Source organism: Thalia democratica, chromosome 4 (assembly GCF_965202585.1).
Source record: "Thalia democratica chromosome 4, ktThaDemo2.hap1.1, whole genome shotgun sequence".
In the NCBI taxonomy this organism is placed as follows: Eukaryota; Metazoa; Chordata; class Thaliacea; order Salpida; family Salpidae; genus Thalia; species Thalia democratica.
In genome coordinates, this window is record NC_139168.1 from 46,635,775 (window position 1) to 46,658,396 (window position 22,622).

At 27.1% G+C, this 22,622-nt stretch overlaps 2 protein-coding genes across 2 annotated transcripts; both read left to right on the plus strand.

Annotated features, from left to right (window-relative positions):
* The first annotated feature begins 5,319 nt into the window (after positions 1-5,319).
* Positions 5,320-7,603, plus strand: LOC145834011 (mediator of RNA polymerase II transcription subunit 17-like). The gene has a single exon (XM_082941314.1). The coding sequence runs from the start codon at positions 5,355-5,357 to the stop codon at positions 7,302-7,304; it is 1,950 nt and encodes a 649-aa protein (XP_082797440.1). The 5' UTR covers positions 5,320-5,354; the 3' UTR covers positions 7,305-7,603.
* Positions 7,604-7,842: 239 nt separating this feature from the next.
* LOC145834121 (DNA repair protein complementing XP-A cells homolog) lies at positions 7,843-15,254 on the plus strand. The gene is made up of 5 exons (XM_082941476.1): positions 7,843-8,090; positions 8,329-8,572; positions 11,118-11,237; positions 13,750-13,881; positions 14,408-15,254. The coding sequence occupies exons 1-5, from the start codon at positions 7,897-7,899 to the stop codon at positions 14,543-14,545; spliced, it is 828 nt and encodes a 275-aa protein (XP_082797602.1). The 5' UTR covers positions 7,843-7,896; the 3' UTR covers positions 14,546-15,254.
* Positions 15,255-22,622: the final 7,368 nt, after the last annotated feature.

Consider the following 22,622-nt stretch of genomic DNA (forward strand, 5'->3'; position numbering starts at 1 on the left):
AAAAAATAGAAGATTTTAAGTACATTATAATGATATAAATTTGTAATGATAAAATAACTTGTAACAGAAAATAAATACTAATAAATGTCTTTTTTTCCATAATTAATATTAAAGTGAATATATAAATTCATTTATTTGCTTATGATTTTGTACAAAATCATTAAAAATAATATGATTCGGTTTTTATAAAAAAACAGAATAATTTAAATTAAAAACAGTAAAAATATAATTAATACATAATATAAAGTTATAATTATTAGATTTTTATAAAACATAAAAAAAATTACCATGTATTCACTTATCCTTAGAAAAAAGCAGGTTTGTTAATACTAAAAAAAAATCAGCTATTCTAAAACCATACTTAAAAACTTGAAAATATGTATAAAACTTATTGTATGTCGTAAACCAAAATCATTTTACTGAAATATACCATGTATAGACTCATTATTAAAAAAATATATAAATTAGGACCACTAAAAATAAAACACCATAAAATTATAGTTAACAGATAGTCTTTAGGTATTCTAGTCCATTCTTTCCACAAGTTCTTTCCACAAACAGGCATTTCAGTTCTTGCCAACCGTAGTAAAAGTCTATGTACAAGGATTTTCATCATGAGTAAAAATATTAAACTTGGCCAGTTAAGATTTCTGAAATTTGACCTCGTCTTCTGGTGGGTCCATGTTAAAAATATTTTATTTTTATAAAGTCTGAATAAAATTTTTTATCAAAAGGTGTCAAATTTACATAAATTAATTTTTTTTTGAAGAATAACATCAGACTAATTTTTTATCAACAATAAATGGTGATTTAAAAACTATATAATGATCATATGTTATTCTTCAGGGCATTGAAAAAAAAAATAGCTCAAAAAATCTATAAAAAGGTGGTAACATCATATGTTAAGGACATAGGGGTGGTACAACATTTTTTTTTACTAAAAATAACATTGGATCTTATATGAAAGCTTTAACTACAAACTACAAGCCAGTTTTTATAGAATTGAAAAATAATATTTAACTTTTGAGATATTGTAATATTTATAAATAGTTTCCGTATGGACCGCAAGTTTTTCAGGTCAATTTTCTCTGAAATTTAAAAAATCGCTAAAATCCTTTCTTCTTCTTCACTTTTTGAGAAAGAGACCTCAAACTTTCAGGAAAAGTTCCTTTTGTAGTATATAAAAGACTTTGAATATTGAAATTTTAAAAATATTAAAAATAAAAATTTTCAAAAAAAAAACAAAAAAATAGGTGGTTTTTTTTTAATAAAATTTTATTTTTTTAAATGAAAAATATTCTGCATTCAATCTTTTTAAAATTTAATAATACACTTTCTGTGAAAATTTGAAGAAGATTGCTTAAAAAATGAAGGAGGAGATAGATTTTTAGTGAAATGGTCTTTTTTTGTTTTTAGTTTGCACCTTCCATTAGAAACCTATTGAGGTCACCGACTTTGACTGCTCATATCTCAAAAAATAACTTGTATTTTTTCAAACGGTTAAAAATTTTTTTTGTTTTATATTTTTGTTTTGGGTCTTTTAGTAAAACAATTTTTTTTTTGAATAGAATATTAACAAAATTTAAAAACAGGTTAAAACCTTTGTACAAAATAAAAATGATTTTTTTTTTTGATTTTTTGTTTAATTTTTTTTGGTCTTGTAGTGAAATAGGTTTTTTTTTTTATTTGAATACAATATTTACAAAATAGTAAAGCATAGAAAGTTATAAAAATAAGATTTTACTTAAACACTTATCTTTTTTTTTAACTCCTTTGAAAACTATCTCAATCTCTTTCTTAACACTCTGTAGAAAACAAAAATTAAAATCATTGTTTTTAAAAAAATTCAAATAAAACACTAAATACAAACTAGTAAATTTATAAATAAACAACAATTACTCTTATTACAACATCATAAATGAACTTTGGAAAATAACTGTTGTTATTTTAATTAAATATTTAGCTGTTTGTTTTCTGTAACCAATAAGGAAGACTAAAAAACTAAGAAGAACGGGGTTGCCATTCTTTGAGTCAAAAAATCTTCCTTGAGTAACTATAAACTTCCCTGAGTTTTTCTGAATTCCCTAAATTCCCTGGGTGTGTGGCAACCCTGAAAGAATTAAAGGTCTAATAAAACCTTTTAAAACATATTAAAAAAAAATCTGAATACACTAAATATAAAATCTTCATTTATTTCTATTACTAAAAAGAAGTTATATTTAACTTATATTGAAAATCAAATCTACAACTTGTGAACAGCCTTGCCTTATGGCATAGGCCATTTAATGATGACATAAAAACTCTCAAGTTTATCATTGCAAGGTCAAAACCAGTGGTAAACACATTAAAATCATATTTTATAATTTATAATACATTTTGTACTATTTATTCAAATTTTTGTTCATATTTAATTTATGTTTTTATTCTACTTGTTAATATTAGTTTACTTTTGCTTACATGTTTATATTAGTTTACATTTGCTTACATGTTTTACATGTTTATATTATTTTACATTTGCTTACATGTTTTACATGTTTATATTAGTTTACATTTGCTTACATGTTTTACATGTTTATATTAGTTTACATTTGCTTACATGTTAGCATCAGCTATTGCTATAGAATCAGTCTTTGCTAAGTTGCCAAGTTGTAAGCTTTTGATTGGCTTAAAAGGAAGTTGGCTCTGATTGGCTTAAAAGCTAGTAGTGGAAATCTCAATCGACCCTTTTTTAACCAGTAAAAAAGTACTATAGTTTTACAAATTTTACAATTACTTAACCTAGTACAACATTTAAAAAAAAATGTTTTGAAAAAAGTTAAGAGCATGCATCTAGTTTCACTTCTAAACTGAGAAATGTTTAACTAAAAATACTAGATTAAGTAACGCAATTATAAATATGACTGCATACAAATTTTTCAATAAACTTAAATTAATACTTACTACTTGTGCATTCTTTAGTTATTATTTTAAATTTAAATATATCTTTGGTTGATAAAGTTTTTGGCTTAAATTTTATCAGTTTTATCTTAAGTTCTGGATGATTCAGGGTATTTTATTTTAACTCAGGTATTTCAAAGCATGGCAACCCTTCATTATTTTTTATATATTTTAGCTACTACATGGATCTCTTATCAAAAGATAGTTGACCTTAAATATCGTTTGACATAGTTACTGCACTTACAGAAATGAAAATTCGTATACTTTCTCATGATGACCTTAGTAGGTGCACAATTCAATTTCAAGGCAATCCGTTGAGTAATTTTTACATTTAAGTTTTCTGCTCTACATTTTTCAAGGTGACCATAAAACCTGGAAAATCCTAGAATTTGACAATTTTGGCTAAAAAAAACCTGAAATTTGAGAAATTAAAAAAAAAACTTGAAAAACCTGGAGTTTTGAACAAAAATATTTAAAAATTTGAAAAAAACCTAGAATTTTAAAAAATTTTTACATGTTAGGTAGTTAATTTTGATTTGACACAAAAAATATATCATATTAATGAACATTTTTTGTAACCATCAAAAATTATCAAACACATTATTTTTACTTAAGAAGCTTTACAGTATCTTTTCAATTTTTTTTACTGCTTAACAATTCAAGTGATTGTTGTAAGGTTGAAACTACTATTCTACATAAATACCAAAATAATTGTCTGTTGTAAAACATTTGTGTTTGTTAAATACAAAATGACAAACTTAAATTTTATGTAAACTTTATCTGCACTGTATTTTGCAGTTACAGAATAGATAGATAATTCTGCTTTTTTAAGTATGTAAAGCTTTATGCTATGTTATGCCTTACTTATGAACTTTTTTAAAAAATATATGAAGGTATATTTATAAAACTCTTGACAAAAATGAATTTAATATTTTTATTTAAAAGATATTCAAATTAAATCAGTGCAAAGACTTTTCCAATTGCCACATGCCATTTCAATCAAAAGTTAATCTACAAAAAACAGTGAAAATAAATTCAGATTAAAATACATAATAAAATTGTAGACTTAAAAGTCTTAACTAAAATTGTAGGACTGCTTTATATACATGCAATCTGTACCAATATGCTTAGTTGAGTTTACTAATTTGTTTTTATTTTGTTGTTAATATTTTTTTATTTTACTATACAATATATTTTAAACCTTATTTAAATCCTACTCTTACCCTTTTGCCCTGTTTCTAACAGTTTTATCAAAAATTATTTACGGGTATAGGTGAAAAACTGAATGTATATGAAGCAGATTTGGCAAACTCACTGAAGCCTTACTTAAAAATAAGGGCTTTCCAGTGCACTAAAGTGGATAAAATATACTTAAACAAATTTAATGTTTTTTTGTATCTATAACCATAGATTTTTAAAAATTCTAGTCAAAGCCTTATTTAAATTGCCATGTTATAGTATGCTCAGTACAAAGTTTAAACTGCACAACCAGCTTTTAATTAACTTTAAAATTTGAAACTTGTTATAGTAACTTATATAAAAATAGAACATCAAAGTAAAAGTAATACACCTTTGAAAAAGAGGTAATCTGATGTAATTCAATTGAATATTATTTATTTATTTTAAAAAGCTTGACACGTTAGCTTTGGCTGACTTTTATTATTTGTTAACCACTTTATAAAAACACTTTTTTTTAAGTAGTGATTGTGTAGTTTTACTTAATTTTTAAGTACATGAAAAACTTTATGATGAAAATTATTAGATTATTATCATCAAAATGTTTAAATTTTTAGAAACAAACATTTAGTTTAAATTTAAAGTTTTCTTTCTTAAAAAATACTGTTGTTTATAGCATTTTGTAATTTAATGATATATATTTTTTGATAAAATCTAACATTAACTTGCTTTTAGTTACAATATTATTTAATTAGAATTTAATGAGCTAGTTTACAGAATAAAGATAAAGTTTTTTATTTGTTTATGAGACTTAAGTTTCTGAGAGCTTTAAAGCTGTCTAATTTCTAATTACAAACCTAAATTAACTAATTTTAAATTTAAACAATTGAAAAAAGATAGTTCAAAAGCCTCTCAGAAACTTGGCTTATAATAAGTAAAATGAATTTCTATACTGTAATAATGTAAGTAAAAACTACTAAACTAGAATTGCTGAAAACTTAGTTTTAAATTACTTTTTCCTAAACAACGGTGTATATTAAGTGTTTTTTACATTCAAAGTAAACAATAGCATTGTTTAGTTTTTGTTTGTGATTTTAAATTTAAATTAGGTTTGTTTATAAATACAAAAACTGATAAAACATTACAACATTACTTAAGCAAATGCTAGTTTACATAAACTTTATAACAAACATTACAGATATTTATTTTGTAGATTTGAAATATTTTAAACAAAAAAAGTTATGGAAGAAAAAAGTTGTCTTAATAATGTCAAACTGTCAATAAAGTCTTTGAAAGATAAAAAGATTAGGGAAATAGATTTCAATGGACTAGAATCTTATGTACAACCTTTTAGCATGTCAGAGAGTTTGACAGATATAGCAAACCATATAAATTTTCTTGCAGATGACAAAGAAGAAGAGAAAATTGATGAAGATTTTTTAGCAAAACTCAGAGCTCCACGTGAGAAAATGTTGAATCACATGAAACAAGCCTTAGTTGAACAAAATGTTTTATGTGATGTCATAGCTATGACATTAAATAGAGAAGTAGGTTCTCAGCCACCTCCAATAGGTCAAGTCAATCAGCAACGCTATTTGTTTGTTGATGAAGCTAAAAAAGAGCCAGAGCTTGAGAAAAAAAGTTTTCAATTAAAAGCTAAAAAGATTGCACTTTCTGAAACTTCAAAAATACTTTTTGATGGTGCTAAAAAGCTTGATAAGATACGCTCACAAAAAAATAACATTAAAGATTATCATAGACAGCTTTTGAACTTGAGAAAATCATGGAGATTGTGGCGCCATGGAAGTAGTATTAGAGGAGATCTATCATTTAAAACTACTGGATCTCTATATGGATACCCAGGAGTTTTTGATGTAGTTAAAACAACTGATGATTTACAAGGAGGGGATAATAAGCTCAAGCTACCACTTTCTATAAATATAAGACCTGATCTTAGTGGTATTTCTTCAATTAAAGTTAGTTTAATATTTCATGACCACCCTGAAAAATCTGTATTCAGCTCACACATGCTAGCTGACTATCCACAACAAGTTGGTTTTGATTGGAATTCAAAACTATGCATGGCTCAAAATGTGATATTTTGCAAGGAGTTGTTTGCTCGCTTGTCTAATGAGGCAATTCGATATAAAAGTGACGGAACAATCGGACCTTTTGTTGTAATAAAAGATAGTATATCTGCTCAGATATTTCCTAATATCTCATTAGTTATTGAATATGTTAATACCAAAGAAAACAAACTAACAGATGTAAGTAACATTAATAATAATAAAGTAAAGTTGGATAGTAAACTGTACTATATTAAACATTTGTTAATGAAGAAACTTTATAAAGATCATTTCAACTGTTTGCACATTTCTGCTCCTAAACCCACATGTGCAGTTTTTGGACTGACAAATGAACAAAGACTAGCAACAGTTTTTCCAACTAATTACAAAAATCTTTTACGAAATGTTGATAAAACAAGTGGAAGTTTAGTTCAATACATTGTAAATTTAGCAAAACTAGAAGTTGTTAAAGCTAATATAAGAGAAGGTAAAGAAATGATTGAACATGCATTTGAAGACAAAAAAGTTTTTTTTGAAACTGATGCCTGTGTTCAAACAGAGCGTCAACTGGTTTACAAAATTTACATTAATGAGTCTATAAATGATGAACGTCATAAAACAGTGGCTCAAATGATTGCATTCCCGAACAGAATAAAAGGAGTTTTTCAAGCTAGAGAAATCATACTTGAGCCAGATTCTAAAGGAGTTGCAAGTTTCCTCCTTAAATGCATTAAGTTTCACCATACAGAAAATATAAAGCTTATAGCAAACAGTTTTAACTGGAAAGTAGACAGAAAATCTCCCTTTTCTGGTGTTGACCATGTTTGTGCTGAACATGGTTCTGTTTCTTTATCATGTTGCTTTGCTGAATGTTGGTTAATTGTTAAGTACTTCTGTTCTGCAACTGAAGGTTTGTGTTATCAAATTCTAGTTAAATATGCTGAAGATATTTCACAAACTTTTGAGCTTATTAACTATGTTAGTTCACCTACTGAGTTTAATAAAGCAAGTAAATCAAATGGTAGTTGGAAAACAATAAATTGTGATGCCATTTCAGGTTGTAGTAAATTTTCACAAAAACTAGAAAGAATTTTGTTTCTGTTAAATATGAAAATTAGAAAATAAGTTTTTAATATTATATTTTTTTCTAGTAATAAATAAGAAGTGCTTAAGAAGTTACTAAAGTTGAAAAGTAATTCTAAAAAGTATTATAAATTTAATTTCCCAAATAGTTTATTTTTTGTAAATGAATTAGTTTTAAGCTTAACACTGGTATATTTCAAGTAAAATCAATATCTTCTATTTTGATCTTAACTTAATATAAAATGTATATAGATGTGTAATTTAATATATTAGTTTTATATTATTTACATAGGTATAATTTTATTTACTTGTTTTTTTTGTTTGAGTAATTTTTAATTGTCTAGTGCTCTAATTCGTTTTTTAGATGTATATCAGTTTTCTAAATAATGTATTTTTGAAGTTGTAGTAATTTTCTAACTTTGTACAGTATGTTTTAAGAAAAGAAATTTTGATTATCAAGTTCATCATGAATTTTAACTTAAAATTTTTAAGTGGTATAAAAAAACTTTTTACAGTAAAATTGTCAAAAATTCTATTTTTTTTATTAAAAAAAAACTAATTTAACAATGTTTAAAGTCGTTTGTACTTAACTGAAATTTAATAAATTATCTTAAACTTAAACTCAACTGGTCCAATGGAGGAAATTCAAAGCGAAAAACTGTCTCAAATGATTGAAGAAATTGAGCAAAAAGGTTCTTTGACACAGCAGGAAAAAGATAGGATGGAAAAAAATCGTTTGCGTGCATTAGCTATAAAAAGTGCTAAAGCTAATAACAAGCGAAATGCAACGAGTTCTTTTTTCAGCGAAGCAAAAGTTTTGTGCCTAAGGTTACTAAAAAGTTGAAAACATTTTTTCATTTTAGTTTTAACTTATACATGATTTGTCACATAAACTGTTTATTTAATCAAAGTTTTCAAATTATATAGTATCATATCTATTATTTTATAGAATAAATCGATTTGTACATTTAGATTTATATAGTTATTTATTGGAATATTATTATGTTTAAAAAAAAACTCCGTAGAACTTCAAACAACACCTTTACCATTTTTTCATTAAATTAAGGCATGAGGACAGTAGAGCTGGCTTTATTGTAGATGTTCCGAAAAAAGAGAAAGTCTTTAATAAAACTAAAGCTATGCCAGTACCTACTGTTGAACAGGCATACTTTGGACAAGACTTGACCGTGTGTGATGAATGCGGAAAAGATTTTTTTACATCATTCTTAATGGAACATTATGAAGAAGCAGTCTGTGATGATTGCAAAGATCCTGACAAGCACGCATGTATAACAAAAACTGCATGTAAGGTCTAAAGTAGTTTTTAAAATTAATACTACTGTTTCAAAGTTTAAATACTAAATTAATACTGCAGCTGTACATTTGATGAAATATTTATTTTTAACTTAAAAGTTGTTTAAGTTAAAACTCAACTACTTTATTTTTTATTTTACTAAGTATGAACATGTTATAATATTTCATAATTTTAAATTTTATTTTCGAGTTACATTGATAGGGAAAGAATTTTTATAATTCACAATCTTAACAACTAGAGAATAAGTAAGCATGATATTTTTTAATGGTAGTATACAGTTCAAATAAGAAAACTTTTGGTATAAATAAAAACCTTAGGGTTTAATTTTTTTATATATTCCATATTTCACTGTTTAAAAAGGTAAACAATTTTTTATAAAAGAATTAAACTTTCAATAAATTATAACTACTGGCTAACTTGTGGACGTTCATTATCACAACACAACTTACCACACTTTATTGTTTATAGATTTTTAGACTATGTGTTTACTTAAAATACTGGACTATTAGTAATTTATTACTTCTTATTAAAGTCTTTTATTAGTAATATTATTGTTTCAGTACGTTTGAACTTTAAGTATAAAGCTTTACTATTAAACTTCTATTTCAATTAATGTAATGTTTTCAAAACAGTTAGCTTTATTGTTTTTATATTTGCTGTACTAAAAGTAATTTTAAATTTAGTTAGTTTATTTACGATAAAAAAAAATTACAGCTAATTTTTAAAACATTTAAAACTTTTATCTCAATTAAATAAAAAACTTAATTAAGTGTTTTAAGTATTGTTCAGGCTGGCCGTAAAACCTGCTGGAAAAATATTGAATTTGACAATTTAGGCAAAAATGGTTTGGAATTTGAAGAATTTTGAAAAATCCTGGTAAAATCAGGAAATTTTTTTAATGTTTGTAAAATAAATAAACAGTTTTTTTTTGTTTTTTTTTATAAAATTTTTATATTTTAATTTTTTTAAATTCTGTTTCAACAGAATTTTTTAAATATTGCAAGGAAAATTTCCTAAAAATTTGAGGTAGTTATCTCAAAAAATGTAGGAGGAGATAGATTTTTAATGATTTCTAGTTATTTGCCGTTTTAGTTTGCACCTCCCATAAGGAACCTATTGTTGCCTCCGACTTTAATCGGCTATATCTCAAAAAATATTTTGATTTTTTTTAATCTGTAAAAAGCATCTTGTAGCTTAGTAAAAACTATATAAAATAAGATTAAAAACCAAAAAAGAGTGTTTATCCCCCCTATGCCCTTAATATATTAAGAAGAGTAAATTTACTTCGGCTAGTCTCAATACTTTTTTGAGTCAATGGTATGTTTTTTTGATAATATTAAATTAAGTTTATTACTTATGTAAACTTTTTGACTAATGAACGTTTAGTATTTATTTTTGTTTAGTTATGTGATATCTAGCTAAAATAACATTTAAACCTTACATTTTGCAGCTATTACTACTTAAATAATTATTAAAACTGTATTTTTTTATTTAATTACTAAAATCAGGCTGCCTAGTGTATTTTGTAGATTTTTCTTGCCTAAAGAAAAGTAACATTGAACATTTACTAAGAACTACACGACACGAACTACATTCTGTAAATTTTTTAGAAGGATTTATTAGTTTAAGTTTTTTCACAAGCTTTCAATGCGTTTATGCAAGTCAAAAGAACTATAAAAATAAAAACTGCTATTGACTTAAACTAATAATCGCGATAACAATATATATACATTCAATTGATTAGTTTCCAACGATTTTTTTTAAAATCGACTTTATAGGACGAATCACACTTAAATTTTTCCTTGTTTGTAAGATGACATTTTATTTTAATAATAGGTTCTGCTTGAGAGTTTGGTTTTGATCTGAGAGTAATAGTTTATTATATATATATATATATATAATAAAAAAAACTAATACGAAAAGACCTAACTATATCAGTTGATTGAAAATATGTAATTGGTTACAAGTATATTCATAAAACTAAATTTAAATAAAAACAAATTATACAGCAATCTTCCTTTATTGTACAAACATATGTCTGTGTGTTAACGAATCAACACACTTCAACTGGGTATGTACAGTTATAACTAAATTTATATACTTAAAAAAAACTAGGTAAGAAATATGTATAAGTAAGTAAACATAAGGTAAACAAGTTATAAAAAATTATAATTAAAAGAAAAAGTCAGTTGTAAAATTATTAATAAGAATGCTTAATGAAAGATAAACATGTTTATTTTTTTAGCAAAAGATTTTAAAATCGTCTTTGTCAAAAATATTAGTAAAACTAACTAATTAAAATTCAATTACTTAGAAAAATTCTTAAACTGAAATCAGAATTTTCTAAATTCAATTTGTATAAAGCCACTATATGACTAAGGAATTCTGAAAACTTGTTCTACTATTAATTGCATTTTTTAATTCTTGTTGTATTTTTCAACTAAATATTGTTTGTAGTATCGATTGGTAACAAACTTTTTGTTCGTTTTGGAAATCTTGTTATAAGTTTTTAATTTTTCATACAACAATATAATTTACAGGAAGACTACTTGTTATCAGATGTTGATTTGTTCAAAAGAGATCCTCCTCTTAAGTTTAGAGCGCTTCAAAACCCTCATAAAAAGATGTACGGAGAAATGAAGCTTTTCTTGTCTTTACAAGTTTGTTTTCTTTAAATTTCCAAAAAACTTTTACATTTGAGGTTTGTTTATTTATTAATAAATCAATATAAATTAATATTTATACATCAAGCCCATGGTTCTGCAATCTTTTATGAGTCTCGGGCAGTATTGTATAACAAATATGTCTTTCCGCAGAGCGTAGTTTTTTAGAAATATCATGTTTTTAATGAAGATATTGTTTTAATTAAAATAATAATAAAATTTGCAGTAATAAACCACAAGTTTAAGTTAGATAATAAACTTTACCACAAGTCCATCAACAACAGCATCCGAGACAACCCACGGTTTCGTCCTTACTAGGACTCATCAGACAGGCATAGTCCCGAAAAAAGTTGTTGAGATCCAACCGAGCCAGCTTGACTACATACGCACTGAAGCGACCGTTTGTGGGTTAGGTCCAAAAAATTGTTGCAACCAAATTGTTCACAGGCCAACATCTAAGGCACTGTCAGCTTATTGTAGGATTATAGTCTACACTCGTTTGATCAGTTTTAAGTAGTATTTATTTTGGTGATCACCAAACAATACTTCATTATCATTATGTTATTTGCTATGATGTTAGATCTCGACAGTTGTTTCTTGAGACTATGCCTGGCTAATGAGTCCTAATAAGAACGAAACCGTAGGTTGTCTTGAATTCTGTTGTTAATGGTCATGTGGTTAAGTTCATTATTTGTTATCCTCGAAACATCTCAAACTTGTTTGATGATGGCCGAAATAAATACTAGTTAATTATCAAGTTTAGAGATAATTGTAAGCTTCTACTACAAAATTTTTTTTCTTTTAATTTTAAATATAATTTTTGATAAAAAGAACATCGCGGGTGTGCAGTTTTCCAATACCTAGTCTAGCCTTTTTTTGCAAGTAATTGTATGACATATGTTGAGATTTTATATGAAACATGTATATACACTAGTGCAGTGCTTCTGAAATGGGGTTCCGCGGAACCCTAGGGTTCCGCAACGCCTCTCCGGGGTTCCGCGAAGCTTTTCGAAATTAAAAAAGTTTCATTAAAAAATTTAAATTTTATGTAAAATTAAAATTAGGGGTTCCGCTGAAAAGTTGAACTTTGGAAAAGGGTTCCGCCACTAGAAAAAGGTTCAGAAGCACTGCACTAGTGTGTTTATGGAACCTTTGATTTTCCAGCTATTTTTTGTTTGCATTTTGCAGATACCACAAAAACAATCTGTGCAAAATTTTAGCTGATTTGAAGAAACTTTCACCTTGGCGAAATTCGATTTTCTGAAAACCCCCAAATGCAAACTTTATGGGACCCAAAAAATGCAACCTTAGAATTTTTAGCTAGATTATTTTACATGTGGCAATTTCCAAAAAAACACTTAATGCTTAATTTACGACAATTTAAATAAAGTTTCATGGTGCTAGTTCTTGATTAAAAAAAACTGGAACTTCAATAAAACTTATAAAAAGTGATAAAAATATATAAAATCAAGAAGTTCATCTATATAACTTTTATTAAATTCTCTTAAATTGTGCACAATGTGTTTTTGTGATAATTGCCACATGTAAAAAAATTTGAAGCCAAAAACCATTCGCATTTTTTTGGTCCCATACAGTTTGAATTTTAGTGGTTTTAGAAAATCGAATTCCGCCAAGGTGAAAGTTTCTTCAAATCGGCTAAAATTTTGCGCTGGGTGTTTTTGTGTTATTTTCTAAGTGTAAAATTTTTTTACCTGAAAACTCAAACTTTGCCGTATTTATAAGCACCCAAATATACACTCATAAAATCTATAAAAACGATTCAACGCAGCTAAATGCACCATATAAATGCTTAGACAAAAAGACAACTAAATTTCAATATTTTACAAACTATACTACTTTCCTACCTTTTTCAAAACTGTAGAAACTTTTGGAATGAGAAAAAAACTAACAAATAAAGTAGCTAAAGTATGTGGTGTATAATGAATAAAAACAAGCTAGCCATATAAAAACAAGATGTACAATTGTAGTAAACTTTTTTTAAATGATTTATCATAAAAATATGTAATTTAGAAAATAGAACTATAGCTATCAAGTATTCTAACAAAAAGTTTAAATGCAATTAAAACAAGGGTCGGCAGGCATTTGATGTTTAGGGCCAAAATTTAAAAAAAAAAAATATTTGCCGCAGTCTTTACTAAATTTTTTGCTCCTCACTTCGCTCCTCAGAATAACTTCTAATGTAAGTTTAGAAATATATCTTCGCGGGTAACGTTTATGTCTTCTTTGGAGGTATATTTACTTTCCATTGTTCCGCAGATTGCTTACCTCTGAACTAAACAAACGACAATTATTTTTTTGTAGTTGTGTAAATTAACTTTTAAAATGCTTGCTTGTGTCTATGTTTTATTTTGTTACATTCACACATTTTTTTCATTCTAACAAAATGTTTATTGTTTGCATTTAAATTAATATTGTTACTATAGTTTAAGGGCTAGCTTAAGTTTAAATAAAGCTGTTGTATTTTTGTAAATTTTATTGTTATACTCAGGTTGAAAGAAGAGCACTTGAAGTTTGGGGTTCAGAACAAAATTTAGAAGATGAGAAAGAAAAAAGGAAGTTAAAACAAGAAATGGCTAAAAAAAAGAAGTATCAAAAAAAGTTTAGAGAGTTACAAAAAGAGGTATTTACTGTTGATTTTAACTTTTACTTGTAGTACTTTGTGATATACATCAGTATAAAAACTAAATGTTTTCTAAAGAAGTATTTAAATTCAGTTTTAAACATAATTTACTTTTTTAAATCTTTAAATAAAGTTTTTACTTTCTTTTTTTTTGCTAAAAAGCTATAGTATGTAAGTATATTTTAGATAACTAAAAAATAAATTTTGTTTAGCTTTATGGTAATAAAAATTGTATTAAGTTTCGCCAAAATACAGCTAATAGATATATGTACACTATATACTCTCAAAAAAGAAGAATATGCGATTGTTTTATTGTTAGATTTGTTAGTTTACCAGTTTCACGGTTTAGCAGATTTTCAAAACTATAAAGCTTAACAAGATGAATATATCAATAAACTATATAGTTTGAAAAATCAACTTTGCTGTGAAGCTGTTAAACAAGTAAAGCTCATAATAGAATATAATGTTATAATAAGTTGTATATTTAGTAAAAAAAAAATAATAACTAAAAGTTTTTATTTTCAAGACCAGATCAAGCTTGTACAACATAAAAAGTAGAGGACCTCACAAACATGTGTTTGGACCTGATGTCCATATTAGTGGAGATGATTGGCAAAAGTCTTGTACTATTTGTAATCATGTTGAAAAGTTTGAAAAATGGTGAAATTTCAAACCTGTTTGCCGCCATTTACTCATTGCCATACAATTTTTATTTATCAAAATTTCAGCTAGTATGGATCACTTTTTTGTGTAAAATTTATATAACTCTTGAACACTCTGTTTTTCAATATTTTTTTGTCAAAATTGTTCCAAAACTAAATTGTTAAGTCACACAGTATGGAAAATATTTGTATTTAATTAACCTTAGTTATCTTAAAGTATTGTTTATTCCACTTCGTTCATAAGATCACAAGCTTTCGGTAGACTGAGATGAAGATATTTTCTTACGGAAAAGTTAATCAGTTGCAAACGAGTTACTTTCAGGGGTCAATCTACAAACTGTATATACTTTTTTAATATGAAGCTACTGTTTGCTAGTATGATCAGTGACGTCAGTCTAGTCTAAAACATGAATAATCGTTTGTAGATCGACGATTGCAAGTTTTTCAGATGAGACTGATTGACGAATTTCCGTAAAAATAAAATTTCGGTCTCAGTCTACCGAAAGCTTGTGGTTTAATGATCGAAAAGTAAGATCAAAACTTTATGTTAGCTCTGCTTGTCTAAGGTACAAGAAAGTCCAAGTTTTGGCTCTGATAGACTTTCGACGATATTTTCTTTAATTGACTTGTAGCTCAATAACTAGCTTTGATTTTAAATTACATTTATTATAGTATTTTTTTGCGATCTTGAAATAAATTTGTAGAATTCAATGTAAAGTCTTACGCAGAAGTATGTTTAGTTTACAGTTAGCTTTTATATAAGTTAAGTTTTTGAAGTTTTATACACAACTTTACTGACAATAAGCTTTATTAACTTTTTATAAATTAGAGAATGGAAGATTATAACAAAATTAGCTAATAATTTTTATGTTTAAGTCGATGATCTTAAACTCAAAAGACTGTGTTTATTTTCAAGCTACATTTGTTTACTGATTGTCGCTATCATGGGCTTCTACTTATACACTATTATTGGCCTGGTTTATAACGCAACGTGCGCTTTAACTTGTATAGTAGATACCCCAAGATAACGCTTAAATTATAATTGACTTAAATAAACTAATATGACTTACTTACTATTTACTAAAAGTTTAATAAATCAGTTACTTATACTAATTTAAACTTAGTTCGAATCTGTGATAATGGTTATATTTACAATGAAATTGCGACACGAAAAGATGATAAAATACTGCACAACATAAATTAATAAATCGAATTATCAATTCTTTAAAAAGACGACAATACTTGAATCAAAGAAACTAAAAACTAAACGTTTAAATCAAACTCAAAAAGTGTTCTAAAATCGAAATACACTCGACAACAAGATTGAAACCATTAAAACTTAAGTGCAGCGAAAAGCTGCCCTGACTTCAGTTTGCTGCAACGCAGTAGAAACTAAAAGCCTAAATTACGCGCGATATTCTTTATTTATACTCGTTTGAGAGAAAAGAAGAAAGTAAAAAAGAGACAATTACCGCGTAAGCGGTACATTTCCTCTTCTTACCTTCGTGCTTTAAGAATTTATTCTTGGTTTTCCGAAAAAAACATTAATTTTTATTCATTAACACTTGTAAGAATGATTTAAACTCCCTATATAGAAAAATGAACGAAAAACGACCGCCGACTTTTATTTCGTAGTTTAAAAAGCATTACTTTACTTTGAAAATTCTATAAATTAGTTTAAAATACACAAATTTAATAAAAGTATGATACAGTTTTACAAAATGACAGACAAATGTAGAAAGTTTAAAAAAATTATTCACTGCTGGAACTCGCTCCACCCTTGTACATCTCCTCGTCGTTTGACCGGTTTATCGGTTTATGCTGATCCGTCTGTCGGCCTCACGTTACTCTCTGATCGATCTGTTGGCGCTATGGTATCTTCTGATCCGTCTCCTGGCCTCACCTAAGCGGTCTGTTGGCGCTACGGAATCCGTCTCCTGGCCTCATCTTAGCGACCTGTTGGCGCTACGGAATCCTCTGATCCGTCTCCTGGCCTCACCTAACGGTCTGTTGGCGCTACGGAATCCGTCTCCTGTCCTCACCTTAGCGGTCTGTTGGTGCTACGGAATCCTCAGATCCGTCTCCTGGTCTCACCTAACGGTCTGTTGGCGCTACGGAATCCGTCTCCTGTCCTCACCTTAGCGGTCTGTTGGCGCTACGGAATCCTTAGATCCGTCTCCTGGTTTCACCTAACGGCCTGTTGGCGCTACGGAATCCGTCTCCTGTCCTCACCTTAGCGGTCTGTTGGCGCTACGGAATCCTCTGATCCGTCTCTCCGTACATCTCCTCATTCATCTTCTCGTACATAAAGCTCGGTCTCCTTGTACCGCTCCTCGCCGATTCGTTTCTCGAACCGTTCGTGCGAAAGTCCAAATGGAATTTACGTAACACTACTTGATTTCAATTTTAAAAACAAGTTAAAACATTAAAAAAATAATAGATTTAAAAACTTATATGCTATTAGTTAGCAACAACATTAGTTAACTAGTTTATTAATATTTTAACTTTAAAGTCTGTTATGTTTTAAAATATTTGAAAAACATTTATGGCTCCAATTAATACGAAGTAATTCTCTACAAGATTTAACATAAAAAACATTTCACACTTTACACGAGTTAGTTGAGAAAACAAGCAATTACATGCGTCTCAAAAGTTTAAACTTCTTTTCGTAAAGATATAAAGCTAGTGAACTTGTACTAATTTTGAAAACTTTAATATTCTAACAAATTTTAAACAAACTTGTTTTTTTTTTCAGATTTTAAATACCGGGTAAGACATTTAATAGCTCGAATGACCTCGTTACAAATGATTTTTTATAAGTACGGTTAGATTTAAAACAACAAAAAACATGCCAATAAATTTTGTTACAAGCAATTAACAAGGTCATTGTAAAACAGCTGTAAATATTATAGTTTAAAGTTTGAACATAACATTGTTGCTAAATATAAGATTAAATTAAGCTTAACAAATTTAAGACATTTCACTTTAATAAACGATTATGCACTCGAAAACAAGTTTTAATAACCTCATACAAATATTTTTACCAGGACGAACGAAAAACAACAATGTTTTTACATGCAGTTTAAAAAGTTTATTATCCGTTATAGTTCAATTTAAAACGATTGTTTGAAAACAAAGCAATTAAACTTTACAGTTGCTAACTTTTATAGACGTTTAAAACTCTGTATGTTATAAGAAAGTTTTATTATTAGAAGCCTTTAATTTCATTTTAATTTTTAGTGAACATTTCTCTTTTAATAAAATGTTTAAAACGATTGAACGATATTTAATTAATTTGACGAAACGGCGGAACAACTTGAAAACAAGACTAACTTTTGTTTTAACTTGCTCGTACAAGATTTAAAATTCACTTCAAAAAAACGCTTCAACGATGAATTGCGATAATATCATACACCACAAATACATTTTAGTTCTAACACATGTTGATTAGCCTTTTCCTAAACCACTTTAACATTAAATAAAACACAATAAAACTTATTACCTTTTGCAAAAAACCACTCAAATCTATCACAAACTCGAAGTACTTAATTGTTTTTCCAACTAGAAATTTTAAACTCATTTTTATAAACTTTACAGACCAGATGACTGGGTTAAATAAGTGCCATTAAGTTTATTGAATTTATACTATTATTAAATCAGGTTTATTTTACTCTGTTTTTAAGTCACCATCTACAAAACGTATAAATTTTTAATGAAGGTATCTGTGTTCAATTCCAGCTATAACTAATTGGCTGTCCGGGTCACCGTGTCGCTATCAGAGGTTTCTACTTATACTAATTTAAACCTAGTTCGAATCTGTGATAATGATTATATTTACAATGAAATTGCGACACGAAAAGATGATAAAATACTGCACAACATAAATTAATAAATCGAATTATCAATTCTTTAAAAAGACGACAATACTTGAATCAAAGAAACTAAAAACTAAACGTTTAAATCAAACTCAAAAAGTGTTCTGAAATCGAAATAAACTCGACAACAAGATTGAAACCATTAAAACTTAAGTGCAGCGAAAAGCTGCCCTGACTTCAGTTTGCTGCAACGCAGTAGAAACTAAAAGCCTAAATTACGCGCGATATTCTTTATTTATACTCGTTTGAGAGAAAAGAAGAAAATAAAAAAGAGAAAATTACCGCGTAAGCGGCACATGATATATCAGAAAATTTAAAAGACTATGTATAAAACAAATGAAGTAATAACTAGTACTAGAAAATAAAAAACTTCATCGTAAAATTATAAAAAATCTTAGTTTAAGTATCAGTAAAACATTTCTTATTTATAGAACTTACATTGCAGTTTAGTATAATTTTTTGAATTGTGTAAAACAGGGCGTGATGACTTGTTTTAATGGGGTAGTACTTTTTTTTGATATATAATAGAGTATATTCGGAACCGCTGAGTTCTAACCCGGGATTATTTCCCACCCACGCACAACTCCCTGCTGATCAAATCCGAGAATTGCTTAACGACCTCGGGTAAAGTGATAGCAAAAAATAAAAGAATTAGAATTAGTAGATAGGGAAGAAAAAAAAATTGGCTGAGAAAAGATCCCGCATGGAAATTGTTAGTATACCGTATATTCTGTAGTAGCTTCTAATAAAGTTCTTTCGAAAAAAATTAAATGTCGACTTTAATGTAATCACTACAAATTTTATTACCAAAACAGTGTTTCACTCGTTTAAACAATTTAAAAGAGATCTTCACTTTATTAATAAAATCTGTAAAAATAAATATAAAGTTCAAAGAAAACATTGGGCTAAACTTGATATAAAACTGGCTATTAAGTGTAAAAACCAGCAAAATAAAACTAATAATTCATCTTAAGCTAATAAGCGAATTATTTTTAAGGTTAGAAAACTTTAAACTGCTTAAATACTACAAATTTTGATTATTATTAAAAAAACATGCTTATAATAACTGGCTGGTAAAACTTATAGTCAAACTAACTAATTTTTTGTTCTTAGTTTGCCGCTTAAGTACGCATTTCTTAGGTATGCACTGCTAGTTAAGTAGGCAACATTTAGCCGAAAAACTCTGAGTTTAAAATGCTTTTTTCTGTTAGAAATAAATAAAAAACATATTAGTAGTAATAGAAAAATATTATAATTTTTTAAATATTATAATGTATTAAATTTAGATAAACTGTAACTAAAAGAACCAGAAAAAAGTTATGAACTTACAAATTGTATATCAAAATTCAAATTCGTTATTTAAAACAAATACATTACATACAGTTTATTTAGTTGACGAAAATAACGAACATTATATTATGACTAATATCGGTAATTAAAGACCAAAACTTGCAGGTAGTCTTAGTACAGGGGTCAGCAAACTGCGGCCCTCAAAGTCAAAATGTGCGGCCCGCGAGCTCCTTTTCAGCCAAAAATATACATTTTAAAAACAAAAAAATTATATATTTGTTAATAAAAACTTGCATTTAGGCTCTTAAATCAATAAATGCCCTTTATTAGTGCTGTAATATTGCTCAATTTATCACATTTTTGATCTTAAATGATATTTTTCTACTGATTACTACGACTTTTTTTAAATGAATGTGGCCCTCAAAGTTTTTTTTCTAATTAGTGCGGCCCGCGAGCAATTTTTTTTCGGAAAATTGGCCCGCGAGTTACATAAGGCTGCCGACCCCTGTCTTAGTATATTATAATCATCAGTTTAAACTTTGAAAAAACAAACTTAATAAATCTGTTGTATAATACAAAACTCAATAAAAAACCTTTGAAGTTGTCGAAAATAAAATTGCAAGTCAGTTAAATAAAACCATTGAGAACATAATTTTTACGAGCATTATCATTAATTTTCATATTTTGTTTGGAACAGAATTAATAAAAAGCACAGCTAGAATAAAATTTTCGAAGGTAAATAAAAACTTTTGAACTTTAAGCAATCTAAAAATACCGGTAAAACCAAATGTAAAATCTTGATAATAAATCATTCAAAAAAGTTTCCCAGAAAAAAATGCTACTTTAAAACTTTTACCTATTATCACGTCACTATCAAAATTTTATTTGAAATCGATTGCAGCTGGGCAAAAACGAGCATTTTTTGTTACGGAAACTTATAATCTTTCAGTGTTATAAATTTAAAATTCGTTATTCGAAGTTTATCAAACAACCAAACAAAGTCAATAAACAACGTTTATAATGATATTGTAAGAATATATACTTTTTTTTCAGGAGGTTCACAGGAAACCAGTCAAAACACGCCCCTGATACACTGCATAAAGCCTCAAAAAATCAACTATAATATTATGAGGTAATTACAAGCTTTGCGTAATAAATCTAACGATATTGTAATTCTACAGTTATTTTTGTCGGGTTTAACATTTATTTACAGAAGTCAAAACAGGAATGAGTTTGTACATTTTTCAAAAGGACTCAAAAACGTATTAACTCGTTCCTTGAACTTTTTTTGTTCCCCCGTCAGCGTTCGCTATTTTAATCTTCTCATAGGTACAAGTCATGCAATTTTTTTGCAGATATCTTATTTCTCTGATGCGGTGTAAAATGCCCAGGTTTATGTATAACCAGTATTAATGTTTTTAAATTTAAAATGTATTTCGATAATTCAATACCGTTTTCCTTGTAAATTTTAAAATCTCTGTTATGACTAAAGCAACTAGTTTTTAAAATACCTTCCAGTACTACCAATGTATTGTTTCTTTTTGACGTTACTGTAGCTTTACAACTAATTTTTGTGGTAGGGTGTTTATTTTTAAGTGGATATTGGCTTTTGTTTCTCGAATTTCAAAGTGACATACTAATAGATTTGATTTATAGTTTTTAGTGTCTTAATAAAGCCTGTTTTTTTATACACAATAAGCATAAATATATGTTTCGTATGCTTGTAGTCGAAGTTTTCTATCATTGTTATACTTTTAAGTGTAAAAAATCTAAGTTTTAGAATCTAAATACCAGTAAAAATACTTTAAACCGTCATGATTAAAAAATACAATAGATTAGTACAGTTATTAGTTATTTGAATCATTTGTTTATGTGAAACGAGCAAAATAAACAACGTCAAGTTACTCTTATCGAAAAATTACACACTAGTTATATTTAACTTAGTTCAACTACCTTAACAAAAACTAATTTTTCATTGATACTGTAATAAGTTTAGGATCAAATTGTTGTTTAACAAATAATAAGTTTGCGTTTTAAAAATTATTTATATTCATTATTAAAACAAGCAACAATAGTACACTTTTTGCAAATTAAGTTTATTTTTTGTCAGGTAAACACTGTGTTATTAGAAAATGACACATTTCATAACATTTAAAAAATTATAGCTCATTTAAAAATCTTAGTTTAATATTTAAAGACTAAATACGTAAATAAATTTCTGTTTAAAAAAAAATTAGAGGTTTTTGTGAAGTTAGCGAAAAAATTTTTCTTACTTATTAACTATTTTTTAGATATTTTGTTTATTTAAAGTGTACTACTATAAAAATTATTATTAAAAAAATGTTGTGCATTTGTAAACGAATTTAAGTAATTTAGAAAAAAATCACAGTATTTAAAATTTATTGCTATTAAAGCACAACTACCATTATTAAATGCATTAAAAGACGTTTAAAATATTTAGATACAGCTTTAAATTGCAATTAATTTATTTTTTGATGTAATAAATATATTGTAGGGCTGCCACAAGGTCAGGAAAAACTAAAAAATGACAAAAGTCAGGAAAAAATGGGGGATTTTGAAAAAAAATTAGGAAATTTGACATAATTTGAAAAAAAGTCAGACTTAGTTAGTTCTAATTTACAAAATTCCTTATTTTCCAAAGCCTTCAAATATTAAAAAAATTAATAAAAAATCCTTTAATGTCAAATTAATTGCAAAGTGTTTCTAGAAATTTACAAAATTATTTAATTTCCAATGTCTTCGTCTGGTAAAAATTTATAAAATATCTTTCATAAAACTGCAAAATGTTTCTATTAACATATTGAACAATTAGCCTACTTGAACAAGCAGTTTTTTTTATGCTTTTAAGTATTAATGATCTGTGGCAAGGAAATTTCCATAGTGAAACTGTGAT

Coding starts and splice junctions, on each gene's coding strand:
- LOC145834011 (XM_082941314.1), top strand. CDS start 5,355: ATGGAAGAAAAAAGTTGTCTTAATAATGTCAAACTGTCAATAAAGTCT.
- LOC145834121 (XM_082941476.1), top strand. CDS start 7,897: ATGGAGGAAATTCAAAGCGAAAAACTGTCTCAAATGATTGAAGAAATT. Junction 8,573..11,117: donor TAACAAAAACTGCATGTAAG/GTCTAAAGTAGT, acceptor TATAATTTACAG/GAAGACTACTTGTTATCAGA. Junction 13,882..14,407: donor TTAGAGAGTTACAAAAAGAG/GTATTTACTGTT, acceptor TTTATTTTCAAG/ACCAGATCAAGCTTGTACAA.